The following is a 22953-nucleotide window of genomic DNA, read 5'->3' on the forward strand; positions in this document are numbered from 1 at the left end:
CACCCTCACGGCCTGAACTCCCTGCTAGCCGTACCGCTGTAGTGCACTGGGAGTCATCCGTACCTGCCTCTCCCCACAGTCTGGGAACTCCTCGTGGGCACAGACCCCCAAGCAGTGTCTGCAGCACACAGTCATTATATTCAACTGAATGGAGATAAGCTGACCGAAATTAAAGTAAACAAGGACCTGTGCAGAAATCAATGGGATCATGCCCCCAGGATCAGATGGGAAAGCACTTTTTCATGAACTGAGCAAAGCCTTAGGACACGAGCTGTTGTTGGGCTAAACGTTTGGACTGTGGGGCATCCTGGCTGCTCCCCCTTCACTCGACAAACACCTCCTGAGGACCTACTCTGGAGCACACACTGAGGGGGCTCTGAAGCTGAGAAGCCACGGCCCCTGCAGCCGCCGTCCGGAGGGAGATGTAAAGCAATAAGGCCGTGACACCCAGTGCAACGTGCACAAGGAGAGGGATGATGTGCCCAACACTGAGCACGGGAGGACCTGACACCCTGCACATCCAGCATTTCCAGCCCTTGTCTACAGGACCCAAGACTTTGCAGCTAAGGAAATCGAGGCTTCACCGAGGCTGCGGGGTGTGCCCAGGGCACAGAGGGCAGGTGCATGTGTCCGGGTAAACGAACAGTGCCTCCCAACCTTGGCTTTGAGCTCTGCTCCTTCTGCCCTTCTCTGGATCCCTACTCCACCATTTACTGAACTGTTCACCTCTCCCTTCCTGACGGTGCTTCCCCCAAGACCTGAGAACAAGTGTTTCTCTCCTCCCCCGTGAAAACACTCCATCCTTCGTATTCTCCAGGAACCTTCTGCCTGCAGCACTCCAGCTCCCTAACTCACAGGCAGGACCTCAGCAAATGTCCGGAAGGGCTCCCTCGGACGCTGGCTCTGAGCCTCATCCCCACGAGCGCTGCGTCCTTACAGCAGGAAGCAAAGTTGGTGGCCTGCTGTCTCCAACAACCTCCTGACCTCCAACTGCCCGAAGTCCCAGAGCATGTTCCCCGCACTTCCCTTCACAGGCAAGCACCCCTAAAGCACAGCTTATCTTCCTCCCTCTGCTCCATCTCCACGCAGCTCTCCCGCCTTCTGGATTCTTCCTCCACAATGCTGGACCACAGGCCTCTCTGCCGTCCTCTTCACCTTTGTTCACTTGTAACCCCAATACCTGCTGAGTGTCTACCACGCCAGCGAAGACGTCATGGGGATCTAGCTCACTGCGATTCCAGCAAAAGCTCTGAAGAACCGCACACCTCTGTCACTGCAATGGCAACTGAACAGGGAGGGACTGAAATCACCGAGCTTAGCTGGCTCATGGATACGTTTCTCAGGAAGCCGAAGGACGTCTAACTGCCAGGCACACAACGAGATGGCTTCCTCCTAACGTACGTATGCCCACACGAAGCATGGAGGCACAAAACTAAAAGGGGGCTCTACCTTGAGAGAGGAATACTCACCTTCGTGAGCCCAAATATGACGCTGAAGGTCGGAGCCATTCTTCATGAAATAGAAATCACAGTACGGGCACTTCATGGCTCGCTTCCCAATCAGACCTTTCAGCTGAACCCTCCTCCCGAGAACCTCAGAAATAGTGCTCATGGACACCTCTAGAAGAAAAGCAGGGGGATCATCAGGCGCCAAAGAGGATCGGCTCCCGCGAGACGTACGTGAACCTCATGACCGCGCCCCAATGCCGTGGCCGGTCCCAGCGGTGCTCAGGTGACCAATCGAGATGTGCCCCCCCGCAGTCACGCAGTAGGACTTTTGCCTAAAAATTGAACCAGACTCGAATCAAGGCTCAGATCTAAATATCCGTGAGCATAAAATGTGAGGGATGGAGAAACAAGACCAGGAAGCACCGTCAGACAAATGCAAGACACGAAATCACCTACAGGAAAAGTGGCCCAGTCCCTCCAAGAAACTGATGTCACGGGAACAAAAGTGGGATGGGGTGAATCACAGAATATAAGGAACTCACGTCATGTAACGACTAAAAGCAAAATGCCTGGGTCTTGACTCAAAAGGGTCTTGTGTCGACTAAGGAAATTTTAAATGAGCTAATACTAGGCGGTAATAAAGAATCAGCATTAATTCTGTCTGTTTTAAGGGTGACCTAGTGGTTATGCTCCCAAAACACCATGATCAGCATCCCAAAGTTCTTTTATGGGGAAATTACGTATGTGCAGGACCTACTTTAAGATACTCTAGAACAAAGAGTCTGGAGGGTCAATATACAAAACAATGCACAGTCTGACAAAATGCACAGGAGTGTGGCAGCTGAGCTGCTGCAGATCCGTGGGGGCTCCTCATATTATCCTGTTTTGTATATATTTGAAGTTTAGACCAAAGACAAAGCACACCTCACATCTGTTCATGAGAAAGCGTGGCCAGTTTAAATGAGCATCCTCAGCTCACACTGGACACATGCTGACACGGCAGAACGAGGCCATCAGAGAATCCCATAACCCACGTGTCCCCACACAGATGGTCTTAAGGCTCCATCTGTGCCGAGATAAAACATGAGGTTGGTGAACTCTGTTATTTCTTTACTTTTCTCCAGTATTGTTTATAATCAGCGAGTCAGTGCCCTAGCACAGGAGCAGATACAAAATAAAGCAGACGCAAAAGGGACATGGACGCTGGGAAAGGTGCACCCGGCTTACACATTCCTCATTTATACCACGCACAGTGCTCTCGGGCCTGCCCGATGTGACACCGGGGACCTGAGGCTAGACCTTAACAATGGCAGCCCTTCCCCAAGGCTCTGGGCGGGGGGTAGAGGCAAACAGGAAAGTGCCAATGACCTGAACACAAGGGGTCAGTGCAGGAAGAGTGGGGTATGGGCGGGGTATGGGCGGGGTATGGGCGGGGCCCTCCCCCAGGCAGGGAGCCCCCAAATCCTCCCCAAGGATGGGACTCCAAGGAAGGACAGAGAGAATACACCGGCAGTAGCAGCGTACAGGAAATGTGTCCCAGGTGGGGGAAACGGAGCTATGACAGGCATGAAGGCCCAGGTGCCGCATGCTTCACACCTCTGAGGGGCCAAAGAGACCCGTGTGGGGAGGTCCGAGGGGACAGTCACTCCAACTGAGCAAGGCTCCTCGGCCTGGCAGCACACAGCACTCACAGACCACCATGCTGGGCAACCAACTTTTCCCGGGCCCCCGGGGAGTGGTGTCTAAGGTCAGACCTGCCTGTGAGTGACCCACCCGAAGGCGTTCCAAGTGAACGTTAGAAGGGAGGAGGGGGTGGGAGTGTGCGGAGACACGTCAGACCAGATGGAAGGGCAAAATGGAGGCGTGAACTCCCCAACGTTCAATAAAGGTAACCGTGCCCCTCAAGTTCACTCATCCTTTCATCCTCCTTCCTTCCCATTTTGTGCAGTTGACACATAATGCTGTGTTCTAACGTAAACACTTTTAAAGCCCTTTAAAATTAATCTCCTCTCCAAAATACATAACCTTACCAGGATGGTTGGTCTTGATATGCGACTTTATCAATCGGTCTTCGGAAAAAGACTTTTCACACACTGGACAAGAATAACTCCTTTTGTCCTGAACAGAAAGAGAGCATAATCAATGGGGTGTCTCATTTAAACCAGGGCTCCGTGGAAAAGCCACCACCACCGCCACGGCCACCACCGCTACACCACAGTGCACCTCTGCAAACACGTGACATGCTACCTGCACCTGGCCCCACAGCCCGGAGAGCTCAGGAGTGCTGGGGAATGGTACCGGCTCCATTTCAGGAGAGGGGGACGGGGCTTACAGCTGACGGTCCGCTGGAGGTGGCCAGGCCAGCAGAGGGCAGGGCTCGGCCTCGAGGTCTACCACGCAGACCAGCGCTGCTCCACGGCCCAATGCGTATTATGTCCTCCAGTGCTCTCTGCGTGGTGTGTGGGGGTTTCATAAAAGTTATTTTACTGAGACTCACAACCACTTTCAATTGACAGGCATTATGATGCTCACATTACAGATTAAGAAACAAGGCCAAGGGTGATGAGCCCAAGTCTGAGAGGAAGAGCCAGCATCTGAACCCGAGATGCCCACACCAGGCTGCTCCCATGACCCCCAAGGCCTGCGTCCCACTGAGGCCACAGGTAAGGGGTTCATTCCGCACTGCTCCTCGTTTCCAATGATCCAGCTAACTGCCATGCTACATTCTCACCATGGCAGAGGCTCTTGTGATCTAGCTATAGCTTTTGCTCATCTTTTCCTTCAGCTCACTGTAGGACTATTTCACATGCCAATTTTCCCCCCAAGGGTGGGTGTTATGGGTTAAACTGTGTCCCCTGCAAAATTCATATTGAAGTCCTAACCCCCAGGACTTTAGAATGAGACCTTATTTGGAAACAGGGTCATTGCAGATGCAATAGTTAAGATGAAGTCATGGGGCAAGGAGGCAAATCCAATATGACTGGTGTCCTGGCAAAAAAAAAAAAAAGGAAACTGGGATACAGATATGCACACAGGGGACGCCATGTGAAGAAGGAGGGAGAAATCCAGGTGACAAGTCTGCAAGCCAAGGAACAACAGAGATTGCTGGCAAAACACCAGGAGCTAGGAGAGAGGCGAAGAACAGACTCTCCCTCACAGCCCTCAGGAGGAAGTAACCGTGTACACACCTTCATCTTGGAATCCTGGCCTCTGGAATTGTGAGACAATAAACATCACTGTTTATGCCACTCGGTGGGTCAGGGGGCCCTGTGGGCTACTTCAGGGGGTGAGCAGACGAAGGGGAAGGGCTGCAGCGGGCCTCCACCTGAGCTATAGGTGCTTCAGACCGGAGGGGTGGGCAGAAAGCACAGAGCTCTGTGTGCGATTTGGTCCTGCCCGCCCTCAGCGTCCCCGACAGGGAAGACAACCAAATGAGGCAGCATTAGTGCAAGCTCACCAAGCACAGAAACACCCGCAAGCCCACAACGAGCTGCGGAGTGTGACCCGTGTTAACAAATTGCACGAGCCCACAAGCAACGCAGGCCCATGACTGCAAGGAAAGGTTTTGGGCCGTGAGTGTTCCAGAGGATGTTAACAGTCCCTGCTCACCTGGATATACAGGCGAACAAATTCCCACCATTTACTCAGCATCTACAAGGAGCTCAGTATCGCACTGAGTGCTCCCCATGTCATGGTAAATGAGTAAGTCACCCCAAAATGCAGTCTACTCACACCGTCACACCAATAAATAATGATAGCAACAACAGCAACCATTTAAGAACTTACTCATGCAGAGTGCTGCGCTCTACATACCACACCCTATGAGGCATTTGAGAAGCTGTCCAAGGTTCACACCACCCCCAGAGAGCAGAGGTGGGTGTCCAAACCAGACCTCTGTACTCCAGAGTTCCTGCTCCTATATAAAACAATGACTAGGAGTATGGACTCAGGGCTTTGAGTCCCTATGTTCAAATCCTGGTTTCACCACTTATTAGAGCTGGGGAACACTGGGCAAGTAACTTCACCTGTCAATGCCCTGGTTTCTTCATATGTAAAATGGCAATAAAAACGGCCTCCTTGCTAGGAGGAAAAAGAAAATTAAAAACACATGAAGTGGACTTCCAATTTCCAGTCCAGCAAATAAGAAGCTTGGAAGTCCATCCTAACAAGAAATGAAATGTTGGACAAACTGAAAAAATAACTCTTCTTAATCCATAAGAGACAGGAGGCCACAGGGCAAACCACTGGCCCCCAAGCTGGAGAGAATGCAGAGAATCACAACTTCTTGGAGCACAAACTCACAGGCAGAAACCTCTCTATGAACCAGGACCAGAGCAGGGAAACTAGGACTGGAACTAACGAGCTGCCGGAAGCTCGTTGTGGGTAACTTTTGTGAGTTTTGCCTCTAGGAGCTCAACCTTGTACTCACATGAGTATCAGAGAAAAACCCACACTTCCGCTTCCAGCAAGGAGAAGGGAAAAGGAACCATTTTGAAATATACCACAGTATTCTATTCCTCTTAACAAGGCCAGCCTCCAGGTAGGAATAAAGATGGCAGAGGAGTAGGGGACCCTATTTCAACTGGTCCCCGGACTTGAGCTGGATATCTACCAGACCACTCTGAGCACCCACAAAATCAGCCCTCAGATGTAAGAAGATCTGGATCTCTACCAACAGAATATCGCAGGCGGTTGGTTTCGAGGTACGAAGCAGGGAGCCGTGATTCCGTGGGCAGATATCAGAGGATAAACAGTAGTGGGAGGGAGCCTGGCCATGCGGATCCTACACCGCCGGTGAGCAACAGCCTCATGCGCTGGGGATAGGGCACAGACTCGAAGACCGGTAGCAGCGGGGAAAGGATTTTAGGGCAGCCCCAGGGGCGGAAACCCTGAGCGGTGGGGTCGCACTGGCAAACTGGGAGCAGCTGGCACTTTTAGAAGGACAAAGGGCAGAGACTTGCCCCGACCTGGAGGCAGGACTGGGGGCGCTGCAGAGGAGCACACAACCCAGGCTGCTGCAGTTTATAGCAGCACAGACAGAAATGGAGACAGTATGGCCTGGAGAGCTCACTGAAGAACAGACTGCAATCTCTCTGCTCTGAGACAGAGGGTTGGAAACGGTCTCTTCGGCTCTGACTCGCAGAAGAGACGCGGAAAGCTGCCAGGGAAAGCCCCGAGAGAACAAAAGCCCCAAAACACTGATTCCCACCGAGCCCATCCCCTGTCACAGTGGGGCAGGGCAACTCTGCCCAAACAGGGTTACCTGAGCAACAGCACAGCAGGCCCCTCCCCCAGAAGACAGGCTGGGAAAACAAGAGGCCGGCAACCCTAAGGTCCCTAGAAAACAGGTGCATCTTGCTTGGGTTGTGGTCAATAATTTGTACTCTATACATTCCCTCAACAACCCATCAACAGAATGACTAGGAGGAAGAACCCCCAAAATAGAAAAGACTCAGAGATTATGACTTATGCCACAGATTTACAAATGGATGAGATATAACCAAGATGTCAGAGATGAATTTCAGGCTAGCAATTGTGAAGACAGTAGCTAGAATGGAGAAATCAATTAATGGCAACAAGGAGTCTCCAAGGGCAGAAATGAAAGCTGAATTGGCAGAACTTAAAAACGCTATCAATGAGATCCAATCCAATCTAGATAATCTAACAGCTAGGGTAATAACTGAGGCAGAAGAACGAATAAGCGACCTGGAAGACAATATAAGAGATAAAAAGGGAAAAGAGGAGGCCAGGGAAAAACAACTCAGAATCCATGAAAATAGAATCAGAGAAATAAGTGACACCACGAAGCAATCCAATGTCAGAATAATTGGAATCCCGGAGAGAGTGGAGAGAGAGAGAGGACTAGAAGATGTATTTGAGCAAATCGTAGCTGAGAAGTTCCCTAATCTGGGGAATGAAATAAACATTCGTGTCCTAGAGGCAGAGAGGACCCCTCCCAAGATCAAGGAAAACAGGCCAACACCCCGGCATGTAATCGAAAAACTCACAAATTTCAGAACCAAGGAAACCATCTTAAGGGCAGTTAGGGGGAAGAGATTCCTTACGTAGAGAGGGAGGAACATCAGAATAACATCAGACCTATCCACAGAGACCTGGCAAGCCAGAAAGGCCTGGCAAGACATATTCAGGGTACTAAACAAGAAGAACATGCAGTCGAGAATACTTTATCCAGCAAGGCTGTCATTTAGAATGGATGGAGAGATGCAGAGCTTCCAAGACCAGCAGAAACTGAAAGACTATGTGACCACTAAGCCGGGCCTGCAAGAAATATTAAGGGGGGTTCTATAAAAGGAGAAACACCCCAAGAGTGATATACAACAGAAATTAACAGGGACAATCTATAAAAACAACGTCTTCACAGGCAACATGATGACAATTAATTCATATCTTTCAATAATCACTCTCAACGTGAATGGCCTAAATCCTCCCAAAACGGCACAGGGTTGCAGACTGGATAAAAAGACAGGACCCATCCATATGCCGCCTACAAGAGACTCATTTTGAACCTAAAGATACATCCAGACTGAAAGTGAAGGGATGGAGATCCATCTTCCATGCCAGCAGACCTCAAAAGAAAGCTGGGGTAGCAATTCTTATATCAGACAAATTAGATTGTAAACGAAAGTCTGTAGTTAGAGACACAAAAGGACACTATATCATTCTTAAAGGGTCTATCCAACAGGAAGATCTAACAACTGTAAATATCTATGCCCCCAACATGGGAGCAGCCATCTACATAAGCCAACTGTTAACCAAAATAAAGAATCATATTGATAACAATACGTTAATTGTAGGAGACCTCAATACTCCACTCTCAGCAATGGACAGATCATCTAAGCAGAAAATCAACAAGGAAACAAGAGCTTTGAATGATACAATGGACCAGATGGACCTCATAGATATTACAGACCATTCCACCCTAAAACAACAGAATACTCATTCTTCTCGAGCGCACATGGAACTTTCTCCAGAATAGACCACATACTGGGTCACAAATCAGGTCTCAAACGATACCAAAAGACTGAGATTATTTCCTGCCTATTCTCAGACACAATGCTTTAAAACTGGAACTCAATCACAAGAAAAAATTTGGCAGAAATTCAAACACTTGGAAGTTAAAGACCACTCTGCTCAAGAATGTTTGGGTCAACCAGGAAATCAAAGAAGAACTTAAACAATTCATGGAAATCAATGAGAATGAAAACACATCGGTCCAAAATCTATGGGATACTGCAAAGGCGGTCTTAAGGGGGAAATACATAGCTAACCAAGCCTCACTCAAAAAAATAGAAAAATCCCCAATTCACCAACTAACTCTACACCTTAAAGAACTAGAGAAAAAGCAACAAACAATGCCTAAGCCACACATTAGAAGAGAAATAATTAAAATTAGAGCAGAAATCAATGAATTAGAAACCAGAAACACAGTAGATCAGATCAACGAAACTAGAAGCTGGTTCTTTGAAAGAATTAATAAGATCGATAAACCACTGGCCAGACTTATCCAAAAGAAAAGAGAAAGGACCCAAATTAATTAAATTATGAAAGAAAGGGGAGAGATCACGACTAACACCAAGGAAATAGAAACAATTATTAGAAATTACTATCAACAACTATATGCCAATAAACTGAGCAATCTGGATGAAATGGATGCCCTCCTAGAAACCTATAAGCTGCCAAGACTGAAACAGGAAGAAACTGACAACCTGAATAAGCCAATGACCACTAACGAGATTGAAGCAGTGATCAAAAACCTCCCAAAAAACAAGAGTCCAGGGCCTGATGGATTCCCTGGGGAATTCTACCAAACATTCAAGGAAGAAATAATACCTATAATACTGAAGCTGTTTCAAAAAATATAAACAAAAGGAAAACTTCCAAACTCATTCTATGAGGCCAGCATTACCTTAATCCCCAAACCAGGCAAAGACCCCAACAAAAAGGAGAATTTCAGACCGATATCCCTGATGAATATGGATTCCAAAATCCTCAACAAAATCCTAGCTAATAGGATCCAACAATACATTAAAAGGATCATCCACCACGACCAAGTGGGATTGATCCCCGGGATGCAAGGGTGGTTCAACATTCGCAAACCAATCAATATGATAGAACACATTAATAAGAGGAGAGAGAAGAACCATATGGTCCTCTCAATGGATGCAGAAAAAGCATTTGACAAAATACAACATCCTTTCCTGATTAAAACTCTTCAGAGTATAGGGATAGAGGGAACATTCCTCAAGTTCATAAAATCCCCATCTATGAAAAACCCAAAATAAATATCATCCTCAATGGGGAAAAGCTGAAAGCCTTTCCCTTAAGATCAGGAACACATCAAGATGCCCACTCTCGCCACTATTCAACATAGTACTAGAAGTCCTAGCAACAGCAATCAGACAACAAAAAGAAATAAAAGGTATTCAAATTGGCAAAGAAGAAGTCAAACTCTCTTTTCGCAGACGTGATACTTTATGTGGAAAACCCAAAGACTCCACCCCCAAATTACTAGAACTCATACAGCAATTCAATGATGTGGCAGGATACAAAATCAATGCACAGAAATCAGTTGCTTTCTTATACACTAACAATGCAACTGTAGAAAGAAAAATTAGGGAAACAATTCCATTTGCAATAGCACCAAAAACCGTAAGATACCTCGGAATAAACCTAACCAAAGAGGTAAAGGATCTGTATTCTAGGGACTACAGAACACTCATGAACGAAATTGAAGAAGACACAAAAAGATGGAAAAACATTCCATGCTCATGGATCGGAAGAATAAACATTGTTAAAATGTCTATGCTACCCAGAGCAATCTATACCTTCAATGCCATCCCAATCAAAATTCCAATGACATTTTTCAAAATGCTGGAACAAACAATCCTAAAATTTGTATGGAATCAGAAAAGACCCCGAATCGCCAAGGAAAATTTGAAAAAGAAAAACAAAGCTGGGGGCATCACGTCGCCCCACTTCGAGCTGTATTACAAAGCTGTGATCACCAAGACAGCATGGTACTGGCACAAAAACAGACATATAGACCAATGGAACAGAACAGAGAACCCAGATATGGACCCTCAACTCTATGGTCAAATAATCTTTGACAAAGCAGGAAAAAGCATGCAATGGAAAAAAGACAGTCTCTTCAATAAATGGTGCTGGGAAAATTGGACAGAATGAAACTCGACCATTTTCTAACACCATACACAAAGATAAACTCAAAATGGATGAAAGACTTCAATGTGAGACAGGAATCCATCAAAATCCTAAAGGAGAACATAGGCAGTAACCTCTTTGACATCGGCTACAGCAACTTCTTTCAAGATACATCTCCAAAAGCTAGTGAAACAAAAGCAAAAATGAACTTTTGGGACTTCATCAAGATAAAAAGCTTCTGCACAGCAAAGGAAACAGTCAACAAAACAAAGAGGTAACCCACAGAATGGGAGAAGATATTTGCAAATGACATTACAGATAAAGGGCTGGTATCCAACATCTATAAAGAACTTCTCAAACTCAACACCCAAAAAACAAATAATCAAGTCAAAAAATGGGCAAAAGACATGAAAAGACACTTCTCTGAAGAAGACATACAAATGGCTAACAGACACATGAAAAAGTGTTCATCATCATTAGCCATCAGGGTAATGCAAATCAAAACCACACTGAGATACCACCTTACACCAGTTAGAATGGCAAAAATGGACAGGGCAAGAAACAACAAATGTTAGAGAGGTTGTGGAGAAAGGGGAACCCTCTTACACTGTTGGTGGGAAAGCAAGTTGGTACAGCCACTTTGGAAAACAGGGTGGAGGTGCCTCAAAAAGTTAAAAAGAGAGCTACCCTATGACCCAGCAATTGCACTCCTGGGTATTTACCCCAAAGACACAGATGTAGTGAAAAGAAGGGCCATATGCACCCCAATGTTCATAGCAGCAATGGCCGCAATAGCCAAACTGTGGAAAGAGCCGAGATGCCCTTCAACAGATGAATGGATAAAGAAGATGTGGTCCATATATACAATGGAATATTACTCAGCCATCAGAACGGATGAATACCCAACTTTCACATCAACATGGATGGGACTGGAGGAGATGATGCTAAGTGAAATAAGTCAAGCAGAGAAAGTCAATTATCATATGGTTTCACTTATTTGCGGAATATAAGGAATAGTAGCAGGGAGGACATTAGGAGAAAGAAGGGAAAAATGAAGGGGGGGAATCAGAGGGAGAGATGAACCATGAGAGACTACGGACTCTGAGAAACAAACAGGGTTTTAGAGGGGAGGGGGGAGGGGGGACTGGTTAGCCAGGTGATAGGTATTAAGGAGGGCAAGTACTGCATGGAACACTGGGTGTTATAAGAAAACAATGGATCGTGGACCACCATATCAAAAACTAATGATGTGGGGCGCCTGGGTGGCTCAGATGGTTAAGCCTCTGCCTTCGGCTTGGGTCATGATCCCAGGGTCCTGGGATCGAGCCCCACATCGGGCTCCTGGCTCAGCGGGGAGCCTGCTTCTCCCTCAGCATCTCTCCCTGCTCATGCTCTGTCTCTCTCTCTCTCTCTCTCTCTCTCTGTATCTCTGTGTCTCAAATGAATAATAAATAAAATCTTTAAAAAAAAAAAACTAATGATGTATTGTATGGTGACTAACATAACATAATAAAATTTAAATAAATAAATGAAAATAAAATATAAACAAGGCCAGCCTCCAGGGGAAACCAATTAACCACTGCCTAACCTGCTGGGGTATTATCAGAGACAAAGCTACCTGGGGGAAGGGAAATGCCCACCTCCAGCCTCCTACTACATCCTTCCATGTGTGAGAAAGGATGTACCCAAACCCAGACCACTTTAGCCAGCCTTTCCCACCTAAGGGAGCTGGAAAAAAAAACAGGAAACACCGGAGAAGTTCATGTCCAGGGTCAGAGGCTCACCGAGAGACTGAGATCTAATCCTAGGATTATAAAAGGATCCCCCTCCCCCAAACCTTACCAATATGTTAATAAAGGCCTATTACAGTTCCTTGTACCCAGTACATCCTGTCCAGCTATGAAGGAAGAAAAAAATTACAAGACACACTAAAAGGCAAAACACACAGTTTGAAGAGACAGAGCAAGCATCAGAACCAGACTCAGATTTGACAAGGATGCTGGGATTATCAGACTGAACATTTAAAACAACTCTGATGCGCCATGTTCAGGGCTCTGCTGGATGAAGCAGAAAGCAGGCAAGAGACATTGCCCACAAGGAAAGCAGAGACATGAAAATTTTCAGGACGAACCAACAAAGAAATGCTAGAGATCAAAACCACTGCAACAGAAGTGAAGAATGCCTGATGGGAGTAGTAAGAGACTGGCCACAGCTGAGGAAAGAATTTCTGAGCTTAGGGATATCTCCAAAGAAGACTCTAAAACTGAAAAGCAGGCAGGAAAGAAGACTGATGGAAACAGAAGAGACCATCCAAGGACTGTGGAACGACAGAAGGAACATGCATGTGGTGAGAATATGAGAAGAAGAAGAAAGAGATAAAGGAACTGAAGAAATATTTGAAACGATAATGATCGAGAATTTCCCTAATAGGGTATCAAATGCCAAAAGAGATCCAAAAAGCTCAGAGAACACCAAATAGGAATAATACCAAATAAACTACACCTATCAGGTTCAAACTACAGTAAACCAAAGTTAAAGAAAAACGACTGAATGAAAGCAGGGTTGGCGGGGAGGACACCTTACTTCTAGAGGAGCAAAGATAAGGATTATACCCAACTTCTCAGAAACCATCAGAAACCACGCAAGCAAGAAGAGAACAGAGTGAAATATTACAGGGCTGAGAGAGAGCACCAAGCAAGAAGAGAACAGAGTGAAATATTACAGGGCTGAGAGAGAGCACCAACCCAGAATTCTGTGCCCTGCAAAAGTATCCTTCAAAACAAAAGGAGAAATAAAGACTTTCTCAGACAAACAAAAATTGAAGGAATTTGTTACCACTAAGACCTGTCTTACAAGAAATACCAAAACAAGATAAAGTCAGAAACTTGATCTGCATAAAGAAAGAGCACTGGAAAAGGAAGAAGTGACGGTACAATAAAAACATTTATCTTAATCTTAATTGCTCTAACAGAAAGTTTGTTCGAAATAATCACAGCAACAATGTATTCAATAATATATGCTATCTATATACATACGCTTATATGAAAGTGAAATAAATATCAACAATGACACAAGGGGTACAAGGAAGGAATAAGGATCATTTTATTACAAGGTACTTAAACTATCCATAAAGTGGAACGGTGCTATTTGAAAATCAACTTGGATTATATATAAATGTATACCACAAGTTCTATGGTAACCACCAGAAAAAGTTAAAAAAAAAAAAAAGTATAAGTGATATACTGAGAAAGGAGAGAAAATGAAATCATATAAAGTGCTCAATTACAGCTACAAATGAGGGGCGCCGGGGTGGCTCAGTCAGTTAGGTGTCTGCCTCTGGCTCAGGTCAAGGTCTCAGGGTCCTGGGATCAAGCCCCTTGTTGGACTCCCTGCTCAGCGGGGAGTGTGCTTGCCCTTCTGACCCTCCCCTGCTCATGCTGTCTGTCTCAGAAAAATAAAATCTTTAAAAAATAAATAAATAAAACTACAAAAGACAGAAAAGAAAAAGATTGGAATACAAAGGAACAGAGAACAAGGGCAACAAATAGAAAATACCAACAAATATGATCAATATTAATTCAACTGTATCAATAATCTGACTACCAGTGATCTAAATGTACCAATTAAGAGACAGAGATTGCCAGGCTGGATCAAGAAACAAGATTCAACTATACGTTGGCTGTAAGAAAACCCGTTTAAATTTGAAGACACATGCAGATTAAAAGGAAATTATACCAGGCTAACACTAATCAAAAGAGAGCGGAAGTAGCTTTATTAATTTCAGACAGAACAGACTTCAAGGATAATTATCATTTATAAAAAGGAACACAACATAATGTTGAAGAGATCATTCTCCAAGAAGACATAATAATCCTTAACATGTATGCATCTAACAACAGAATCACAAAGCATGAGGTAAAAACTGGTAGAATGGCAAGGAGAAAAAGATGAATCCGCTACTTTAGTTGGAGACTTCAACGCCCCTCTATCAGAAATGGACAGATCCAGCAGGCAGAAAATCAGTGAGGACACAGCTGAATTCAACAACACCATCAATCAACCGGGTATAATTGACATCTATAGACTACTTCATTCAACAACAGCGGAATACACATTCTTCTCAAGGTCACGTAGAACATTTGCCAAAATAGACCACGTTCTGGGCCATAAAACAGCCCTCAACAAATTGGAAAGAAGCGAAATCATACAGAGTCTGCTCACAGACCCCAATGGATTAAACTAGGAATCAATAACAGAAAGATGGCTGGACTATCTCAAAGTATGTACCAATTAAACAATATATTTTTAAAAACACAAGTTGAAGAAGAAATCTCAAGAAAATTTTTTTTTAATTTTAAACTAAATAAAAATGAAAACACAAGTTATCAAAATCTATGAAAAGAAACGAAAGCTGTATTTAGAGGAAAATTTATATAACATTGAATGTATAATATCAGAAAAGAAGACAGACCTAAAATCAACCATCTAAGCTTCCACCTTAGGAAGGCAGAAAAAGATAAGTAAATTAAATCCAGATTAAGCAGAAAAAAAAATTGAAATTAGAGCAGAAACCAAATAAATTAAAAACAGGAAATCACAAATACCATATGATTTCACTCATATGTGAAATTTCAGAAACAGATGAACATAGGGGAGGGGGGTAAAAAAGAGAGAAGGAGGCAAACCATAGGAGACAATTAACTGTAGCGGACAAACTAAGGTTGCTAGAGGGAGGTGGGGGGGGAGATGGGCTAGATGGGTGAAGGGTATTAAGGAAGGCACTTGTTGTGAGGAGCACTGTGATGAGCATATGTAAGTGATGAATCACTAAATCCTACTCCTGAAACCAATATTATACTATATGTTAACCAACTAGAATTTAAATAAAAACTTGAGAATACATACACACAGGAAATCAACAGAGAAAAATCAACAAAACCAAAACATAACGCTTTGAAAAGATCAATAAAATTAAGCCTCTAACCAGGCTAACTAGGCAAAAGAGAGGCCACAAGTTACTAATATAAGAAATGAAAAGGGGGACTTACTACTGAAAAGGGGGACATACCACAGATCCCCCTGAACATTAAAAAGATAGTAAAGGAATACTATGAATAAGTCTATGGCCACAAATCTGACAACCTATATGAAACAGACAAATTCTTTAAAAGACACAATCTGCCAAAACTCACAAAGAAATAATCATAATGATCCTATCTCTATTAAAGAAATGGCATCAAAAATTAATACTGTTCCAAAACAAGGGGTGCCTGGGTGGCTCAGTCGGTTGGGCATGTGACTCTTGGTTTCGACTCAGGTCATGAACTCAGGGTCGTCAGATCAAGCCCTGCATCAGGCTCCACGCTTAGTGAGGAGTCCGCTTAAGATTCTCTCTCTCCCTCTCCCTCTGCCTCTCCCCTCGCTCATGTGCACTCTCTCAAAATAAATAAATCTTTAAAAAAAAAATAATAATCTTTTAAAACAAAAAGTACCAAGCCCAGATGTGTTCACCAGTGAATTCTACCAAACATGTAATTATACCAATTCTATACAATCTCTTTTAGAAAACAGAAGCAGAAGAATTAAACTTCCTAACTCATTCTACAAAGGACAGCATCACCCTAATACCAAAAGCAGACAAAGACATTACAAGAAAAGTAAATTACAGGCCAGTATCTCTCATGAACAGAGATGCAAAAATCCTCAGCAAAACATTAGCACATCGAACCCAACAATGTGTAAAAAGAACTATACACCACAACCAAATGGGATTTATCCCTGGTAGCCAAGGCTGATTCAACATTCTAAAATCAAATAATAAATCCATCACACCAGTAGGACAGGAAATAAAAATCACATGCTCACATCAATAGAAACATTAAGAATTTGGTAAAATCCGACATCCATTCATGATACACAATCTCAGTAAACTAGGAAGAGGTGAGAACTTCCTCAACTTGATAAAGATTATCTATAAAACACTTAGAGCTAACACCATACTTAATGATAGAAACCAGAAGTTTTCCCACTAAGATCAGAAACAAATTAAGGACCTGTTTACTAAGTGAAAGAAGCCTACGTGAAAAGGCTCCAGACTATATGATTCCAACTCTATGACACTCTGGAAAAAGCAGAACCATGCAGACAGCGGAAGGATCCACAGTGGCCAGAATGTGGGGTAAAGAAAGGGATGAACAGCTGGATCGAGGAGGATTTTAGGGCAGTGAAACTCATCTGCACGATGCGATGATGATGGATGCATGTCATTATACATTTGTCCACACCCACAGAACGTACACCACCAAGAGTGACCCCGAATGTAAACTCTGGACTCTGGGTGTTACTCTTAAGTGTCCGTTCATGGACTGTGACAAAGGTACCACTGTGGTGTGAGATGTCAGCTGTGCCTGTTTGGGGACAATGAAATCTCTGGACTTTCTGGTCAGTCTGCAGTGAACCTAAAACTGTTCTAAAAAATAAAATTTATTAAGAGACAGCACACATAAAGTGCTCAGAACGGAGCCTGGCCTCTAGTGAGCGCTCAATAAATTTGAGAGATGTCGCTGATGTGGCTGTGGCCTTAATGCAGCTCGGCCTCAGCTAAAATACCTTCTTGTGGAATCTCCAAGCGGGGATCTGAGTGAGCACCCTCCAAATCCCTTTGTGGATTAGTTGCTGCTGTTGCAGGACAGTTCAAGAGAGGGTGTTCCCTGGAGCACACTTCGGAGAACGGTACTTAGTATTCAAAAACAAAAGCAACACCTAACAAAAGTCGCTCTGGACCATCAGTCTGGCTGCATGTCCCACCACACATCTGGGTTCCAAGCAATGCCTGCCAAGCTCAGGTGTCCAAGGGGTCGAGGCAGCTCCCGTGACACTGTCCTGAGCTTCGTGCCCAGCCAATGCCGCAGACTTCTACCCAGGCTGCACTGTGGGTTCAGGCCTTCTTAGGTGTTCCCGTCATTGTCCTCCTCTGCCCTTGACCCTTCCAGGTCACCCCATCACTCAGGCCATGTCTGAAAGATGCCCTGGGCCTGGCGGGCATCCTGGAGGAGGATGTCACCACCCCCGCCTGCCCCCAGTGCCCTCATGAGCAGAGATGATGGAGGCGTTCAGCAGGGCTTTGAAAGAGTTTACAGTCCTCTCCCGAGTCCTTGCTATTTGTTGTTTTTTTTTTTCTTTTAATCGCTGATAGTCTGAAAGCAATTTATCTTAGAGCTTATCTGGTCCCCTCATTTCCTGATGCCTTTGAAGACTGTCAGAAGGACACAGGCAGCAGGACACAGGCGGCAGGAGGAGGGGGACTCTTAGGACTCATTTATTTTTTTCCAAGCCTCAGTTCTGTACCAGAGATGAAAACCCAAACTGACACAGCAAACTTAAAACGAGCTTCTGTTAAAAGAGCTCCTGGCAGAGACAGAGCACAAGAGGCCTGCGCAGTAATGACAGCCAAGGAGCCCAGCCCTTGGAGTTTGTTTGTGCCAGTGGAGATGGCCTTCAAAGCAACAAAGGACCCTTTGAAATAAGAAAGGCATCAGCAGGAGTCTGTAGCCACAGTGTGGGGTGTGGGGTGTGGGCATTGCCCCAGGGCTCAGGCCCCCCGCTTCACCCCTGGGTGGACTCCACCTTGGTCTATAGCTCTAGGGCAGGTGCCTTGGCCCCCAAAGCAACTGGGCAGTTCTCAGGCCTGAAACTAGCAGTGGGTGGAGAATATCAAGCCTGCCCCCGGCCACCAAGTGTATTAACTACCAGGTAAGTACTACTCCTATAAAATATGTGATGTCAAGTTTAAAAAATGGTGGGAGATTCGACTCTGAACAAACTCTCAGGAATAAAAGCATGGTGATGGTGTCCACTGTCCTCCGTGGACTCACTCATTCATTCCTCAGACCTTCCAAAGGCCCCTGTTATGTGCCAGGCATTGCACTGAGGACAGAGTTATGAGACACTGGCCCTGCCTCCAGGGGCCCATCAGCTAGTGAGAGCTGCCACCACACAGAGGCAGAAAAGGTGACACTGAAATCGTGACTGATTTGAACTAGAAAAAAAGCCTGGCTCCCTCCCCGCCCCCCCCCCAAAAAGAAAGAATAAAAGAAAGAAAGAATAAACAAAAAAAACCCAAACATGTTCCACTTGGGATTTCGACTCAAGGATCCCGCTTTCCATTGAAAGCAGTTGTTTTGTCAAGCGAGCCCCTTCAATCCTAGACCCCCGCCTTGCTCACAGGAAGCTGCATTTTAGACGCAGGAAGCTCTGGGAGCCCGAGGTCTCTGGCACTGTGGATACGCGCCCAGACGGGGCCACACAGAAACAAACTGGTCTGTGACCACGGAGCAAAAAAAAAAGATGAATCCGTTGATTTCCAGAAGGATATCGGAGGTAGCTCCCTCTACTTTCTCTGTGCTTTGCTGGCAACATGTTACTTTACTTCCTCCAAGTATGAGTAAGATGTTTTAAATGTGTGTACCCTTGTGGCCAAAAACAGAGCAGACATTTTTCAAAGGCAGGGACCAAAAGCTAATCTGAAATGTGTGTTGAGAGACCATCCCGCCCTGGACAGACGGATACTCCTCCGCACCCCGCTACTACCACTCCCCCACCGCCCCCCGCCACTACTAAGAAGAAGGATGAGCTGGCTCAGACAGGCCACTCCCCTGTGCACCTGGACCTGTGCTGAGTCCCTCACAAACACTATCTCACTAAATTCCCACAACAACCCGGAGGCGCTTCACAGACCAGGTAATCAGAGAAGTTAGGAAGTGAAGCCAGACCCATAGGTGGTCGAGTTAGCAGGTAACACCAAAACGTGCCCTCTCCCCAGGGCGGGCGTGTGACTGCTACACGTGCCCTCAGATCAGATGGTCTTCTTAGAAAGAGCACAAGCTGGAGATGAAGGGAAAAGACTGACATATTGTGAGCATCCACCATATGCTCCATTTCCTACCATTTCAAATGTATCTACCAGGAGGGACCTAAGGGGCAGATTCCCAGGTCCCCCTCAAATTACAGTGGAGGCATGAGCCCAGCAACCTCTCACCCCCATGCGATTCTGATTCAGGAAGTCATGAATTACATCAGCTGGGTCAGTAACATAAGCTTATTTAGAGGGACCCACAGGAGGTCACCCATTTGACATTGCCATCTGGGACACACAAGCACACTCACTGATATATAAACATATTGAAACATGGAAACGGGAGCACCTGGGTGGCCCAGTCAGTTAAGCATCTGACTCTTGGTTTTGGCTCAGGTCATGATCTCCGGGTCATGAGATCGAGCCCCGTACTGGGCTCTGTCAGAGTGTGGAGTTTGCTTGAGAGTCTCTCTCGCCCCCCGCCACCTCTGCCTCTCCTCCCACCAAGCCTGTGCGTGTGTTCTCTCTCTCTCTCTAAAATAAGTAAATCTTGAAACATGGAAACAAAGGTCTCAGAAAACAATACTTAACCTCGGGTAGAGGTGCCTAATGCTAGTAATTTCTATTTTATTCCATGGCATTTCATTTTTTAAGAGATACTTACTAGTTGTGACCCACTAAACTGTTTCACAACTAAACTGTTTCATGGACCATGACCTGTGGACCACAAAAACTGATCTGGGTGTTCCACACATTTTCTAATTTACATGCCATGACCTTGAGAGGCCAGAGATGGTACCTAATTTTCATGTTACAAATGAGAAAGCGGAGGCTCAGCAAATGCCCAAGATCACGGAGGTGGACATGGGGTCTGAACTACAGCCCACCAGAGCCCAAAGCCCCTGGCATTACACACATTCTTTGAGTCTCCCCTGCACAAACTCTGCATAGTGCTGTCAAAAGGGGGCTTGCTCCGGCAACATCATTAACTACCACTCGTGGCTGGCTCTCCACATTTCCTTGATGCTAATACAGCCCTGACTATATGTCACACCACCTAGTTCTTCAGGAAAGGGAGGATGTGGTGGGAGAGACCACATTAAATGTACTCACGCCTTCTGATCACTTAGCGCATCATTAGCAAAGACATGGTTAAGAGTCACAGAAATAGGAAACTCAGCCAAATTATCCCAGGGTCCTAGTGCAACTAGAATGGACCTGGATGGAGGCCCATTTGGGGTGGTGCAGGGGTTCAATTTAAAAATTTCCTTAGTTTTGTACTGCATGGGAATTGGGTTGGATCAAATGCCAAAGTCCAGCCAGACTTTTAACACACCTGACCCATCTCTCCGGGGCACACCCAAGCCCCAGGATGATGTGAGGTCACAACAGCACCACTCACCCAAGCCAGGTAGACCCTTCCCTGACCAGAGTCCTCTGTTCAGCACCTTTACATCATGAAGCTCATTCGCGTTATCTCATGGGACCCTCACCACGACTCTAAGAAAGCAGGGTATATACTCACTCTGCCATTATTTATAAATTGCATGATCCCCTTTATACAAAATCTCCAGCCAGGCCAACCCATGGAACTAGAAAGCAGATCAGCAGCTGCCTAGGGCTTGGAGAAGGGGAAAGTAAGCAATGCTAGCTAGCGGAAGATCTCCCCACCAGGTCAACATTTCCCTGGTAACTTCAGGCTACATTCCAGAAATAATTTACAGGCTCAAAAGACAAATGTTGTCTAAACTCCAAATATTAGAACCTGTTTTCATAAATGATGCCATCTAACTACGCTGGCAAATGAAGTCTGTGTGCTTCATGGAAACGTTTTCAATATCCTAGTATAAACACAAAAAGCTTCCCCTCAGTGTGTGCTGCCTACTCTACTGGGAGCTCCGCCCTTGCCGCTCCCTTGGCCAAATCCTACTCATCAAGCTCAGAACCCCTCCTCCAGGCAGCCCTCCTTTACCTTTACCGTGACCACTCCGGGTGGTGTGGGAGGGGAAGGGCACTTTGTGTTGGCCTCACTTGGCCTCCCTCACTGCTGTAACTGTCCTCTTATTCACCTTTAAAAGCGCCTCAGATGGAAGAACTGCAAACATCAGGGAGGGGAAGCACACTTTAACAACTTCTAAGAAAACGTGTTGATGAGAATCAGGATAACTCCCCGTGTTTACAAAATCAACAGAGTCATGCTCCCTTATTCCCGCTCTTCTCTCACGGGAATTCTCAGGGACATTCCGTTGTCGTAGCATGAGCTACAGCACAGAAAGTACCCACGCAGCCCCTGCTCTCATGGGACAAAGTCGACCTCCAGCACGTTCCCTCCAACGGTGTGCAAGTGTCCAAGAGACCTGCCAGAGGGGTGTGGCTGACATTCACGACCGTCTGCCCTGACCAAAGTGTGACCAGGGATGAGCTACCAAATGACTGTGCAGAAGGCTCCTGACCTGCCCTGCGGAGGAAATACTCCCACCTCTTGGAGGTGGCACGAGAATTATGAAAAGGGGGCCCGGACCACAGGATGAGAACCGACACCGTCACCCCCCCTTTCCCCTATACGCCTTCTCACGTGTCAACACTGCAGACACAGCCTCTCTGAAGGAAGATTCACAACCACAGAAAGTTGAAAAGAGAAGCTTCTTGAAATGCTGGTTTATCAAGGGGCGCCTGGGTGGCTCAGTCGTTAAGCATCTGCCTTCAGCTCAAGTCATGGTCCCAGGGTCCTGGGATCAAGCCCCACACTGGGGTCCTTGCTCCACAGGAAGCCTGCTTCTCCCTCTCCCACTCCCCCTGCTTGTGTTCCTCCTCTCACTGTGTCTCTATCAAATAAATAAATAAAACCTTTAAAATAAATTAAATAAGTAAATAAATAAATAAATAAATGCTGGTTTATCAAGATAAATGAAAGCATACGAAATTGGGGCTTAAGATCTTAGGACGTGTCCCCAACAGGCCCTGCTGACCATGAGGACAAGGGATGTGGCCAGGAGGCTGAGCACCAGCATCCAGAGGCAAGAAAATGCCTGGGCTGGACCTGAGTCCCTCTGACACACGTGACGGATGAGGAAAATGGGTGTGGGGAAAACCAGTCCCACACACTGAAGGGCTCTTACAACTTCCTCTTCTGTGTCAGCCTTCAGCCTCTGTTTCAAAGTCTCTCGATGCAGAGCAACCAGTCCCCAAATGGTAAGTAGAATAAATATTAGTAATTATAATAGTCAGTGGCATATGTGCTTACTCAACGTCAGGCTTCCTTCTGAGACATTTACGTATATTCTCTCACCTCACCCTCCCGAGGATCGGTAACTGAGGCACAGGGCAGTTACATGACTCATCTTGAAGTCAGATGCATGCCAACTGGGGGAGCTGGAGCTAAAACCCACAGTCTGGTTCCTGGTCTTAACTGCTACACCCCAAGGCTGCCCCCAGCACCCTGTCCCCATGTTGGCCGCCCTCCCTCTTGAC

At 45.8% G+C, this 22953-nt stretch overlaps 1 protein-coding gene across 3 annotated transcripts in view; it reads right to left on the reverse strand.

Moving 5' to 3' along the window:
* Positions 1–22953, reverse strand: part of ZFAT (zinc finger and AT-hook domain containing) — a 191568-nt gene that overhangs the window by 93175 nt on the left and 75440 nt on the right. For all 3 annotated transcript variants that reach the window (XM_025871171.2, XM_025871172.2, XM_073893234.1), the window contains 2 exons: positions 3479–3566; positions 1470–1619 (listed from right to left, as the gene is read on the reverse strand). In XM_025871171.2, coding sequence (XP_025726956.1) covers positions 1470–1619; positions 3479–3566 — 238 coding nt within the window. The remainder of the gene's footprint in view (positions 1–1469; positions 1620–3478; positions 3567–22953) is intronic.

Source organism: Callorhinus ursinus, unplaced genomic scaffold (assembly GCF_003265705.2).
Source record: "Callorhinus ursinus isolate GAN/ISIS: 27379988/994484 unplaced genomic scaffold, GSC_fseal_2.0 scaffold5, whole genome shotgun sequence".
Classification (NCBI taxonomy): domain Eukaryota; kingdom Metazoa; phylum Chordata; class Mammalia; order Carnivora; family Otariidae; genus Callorhinus; species Callorhinus ursinus.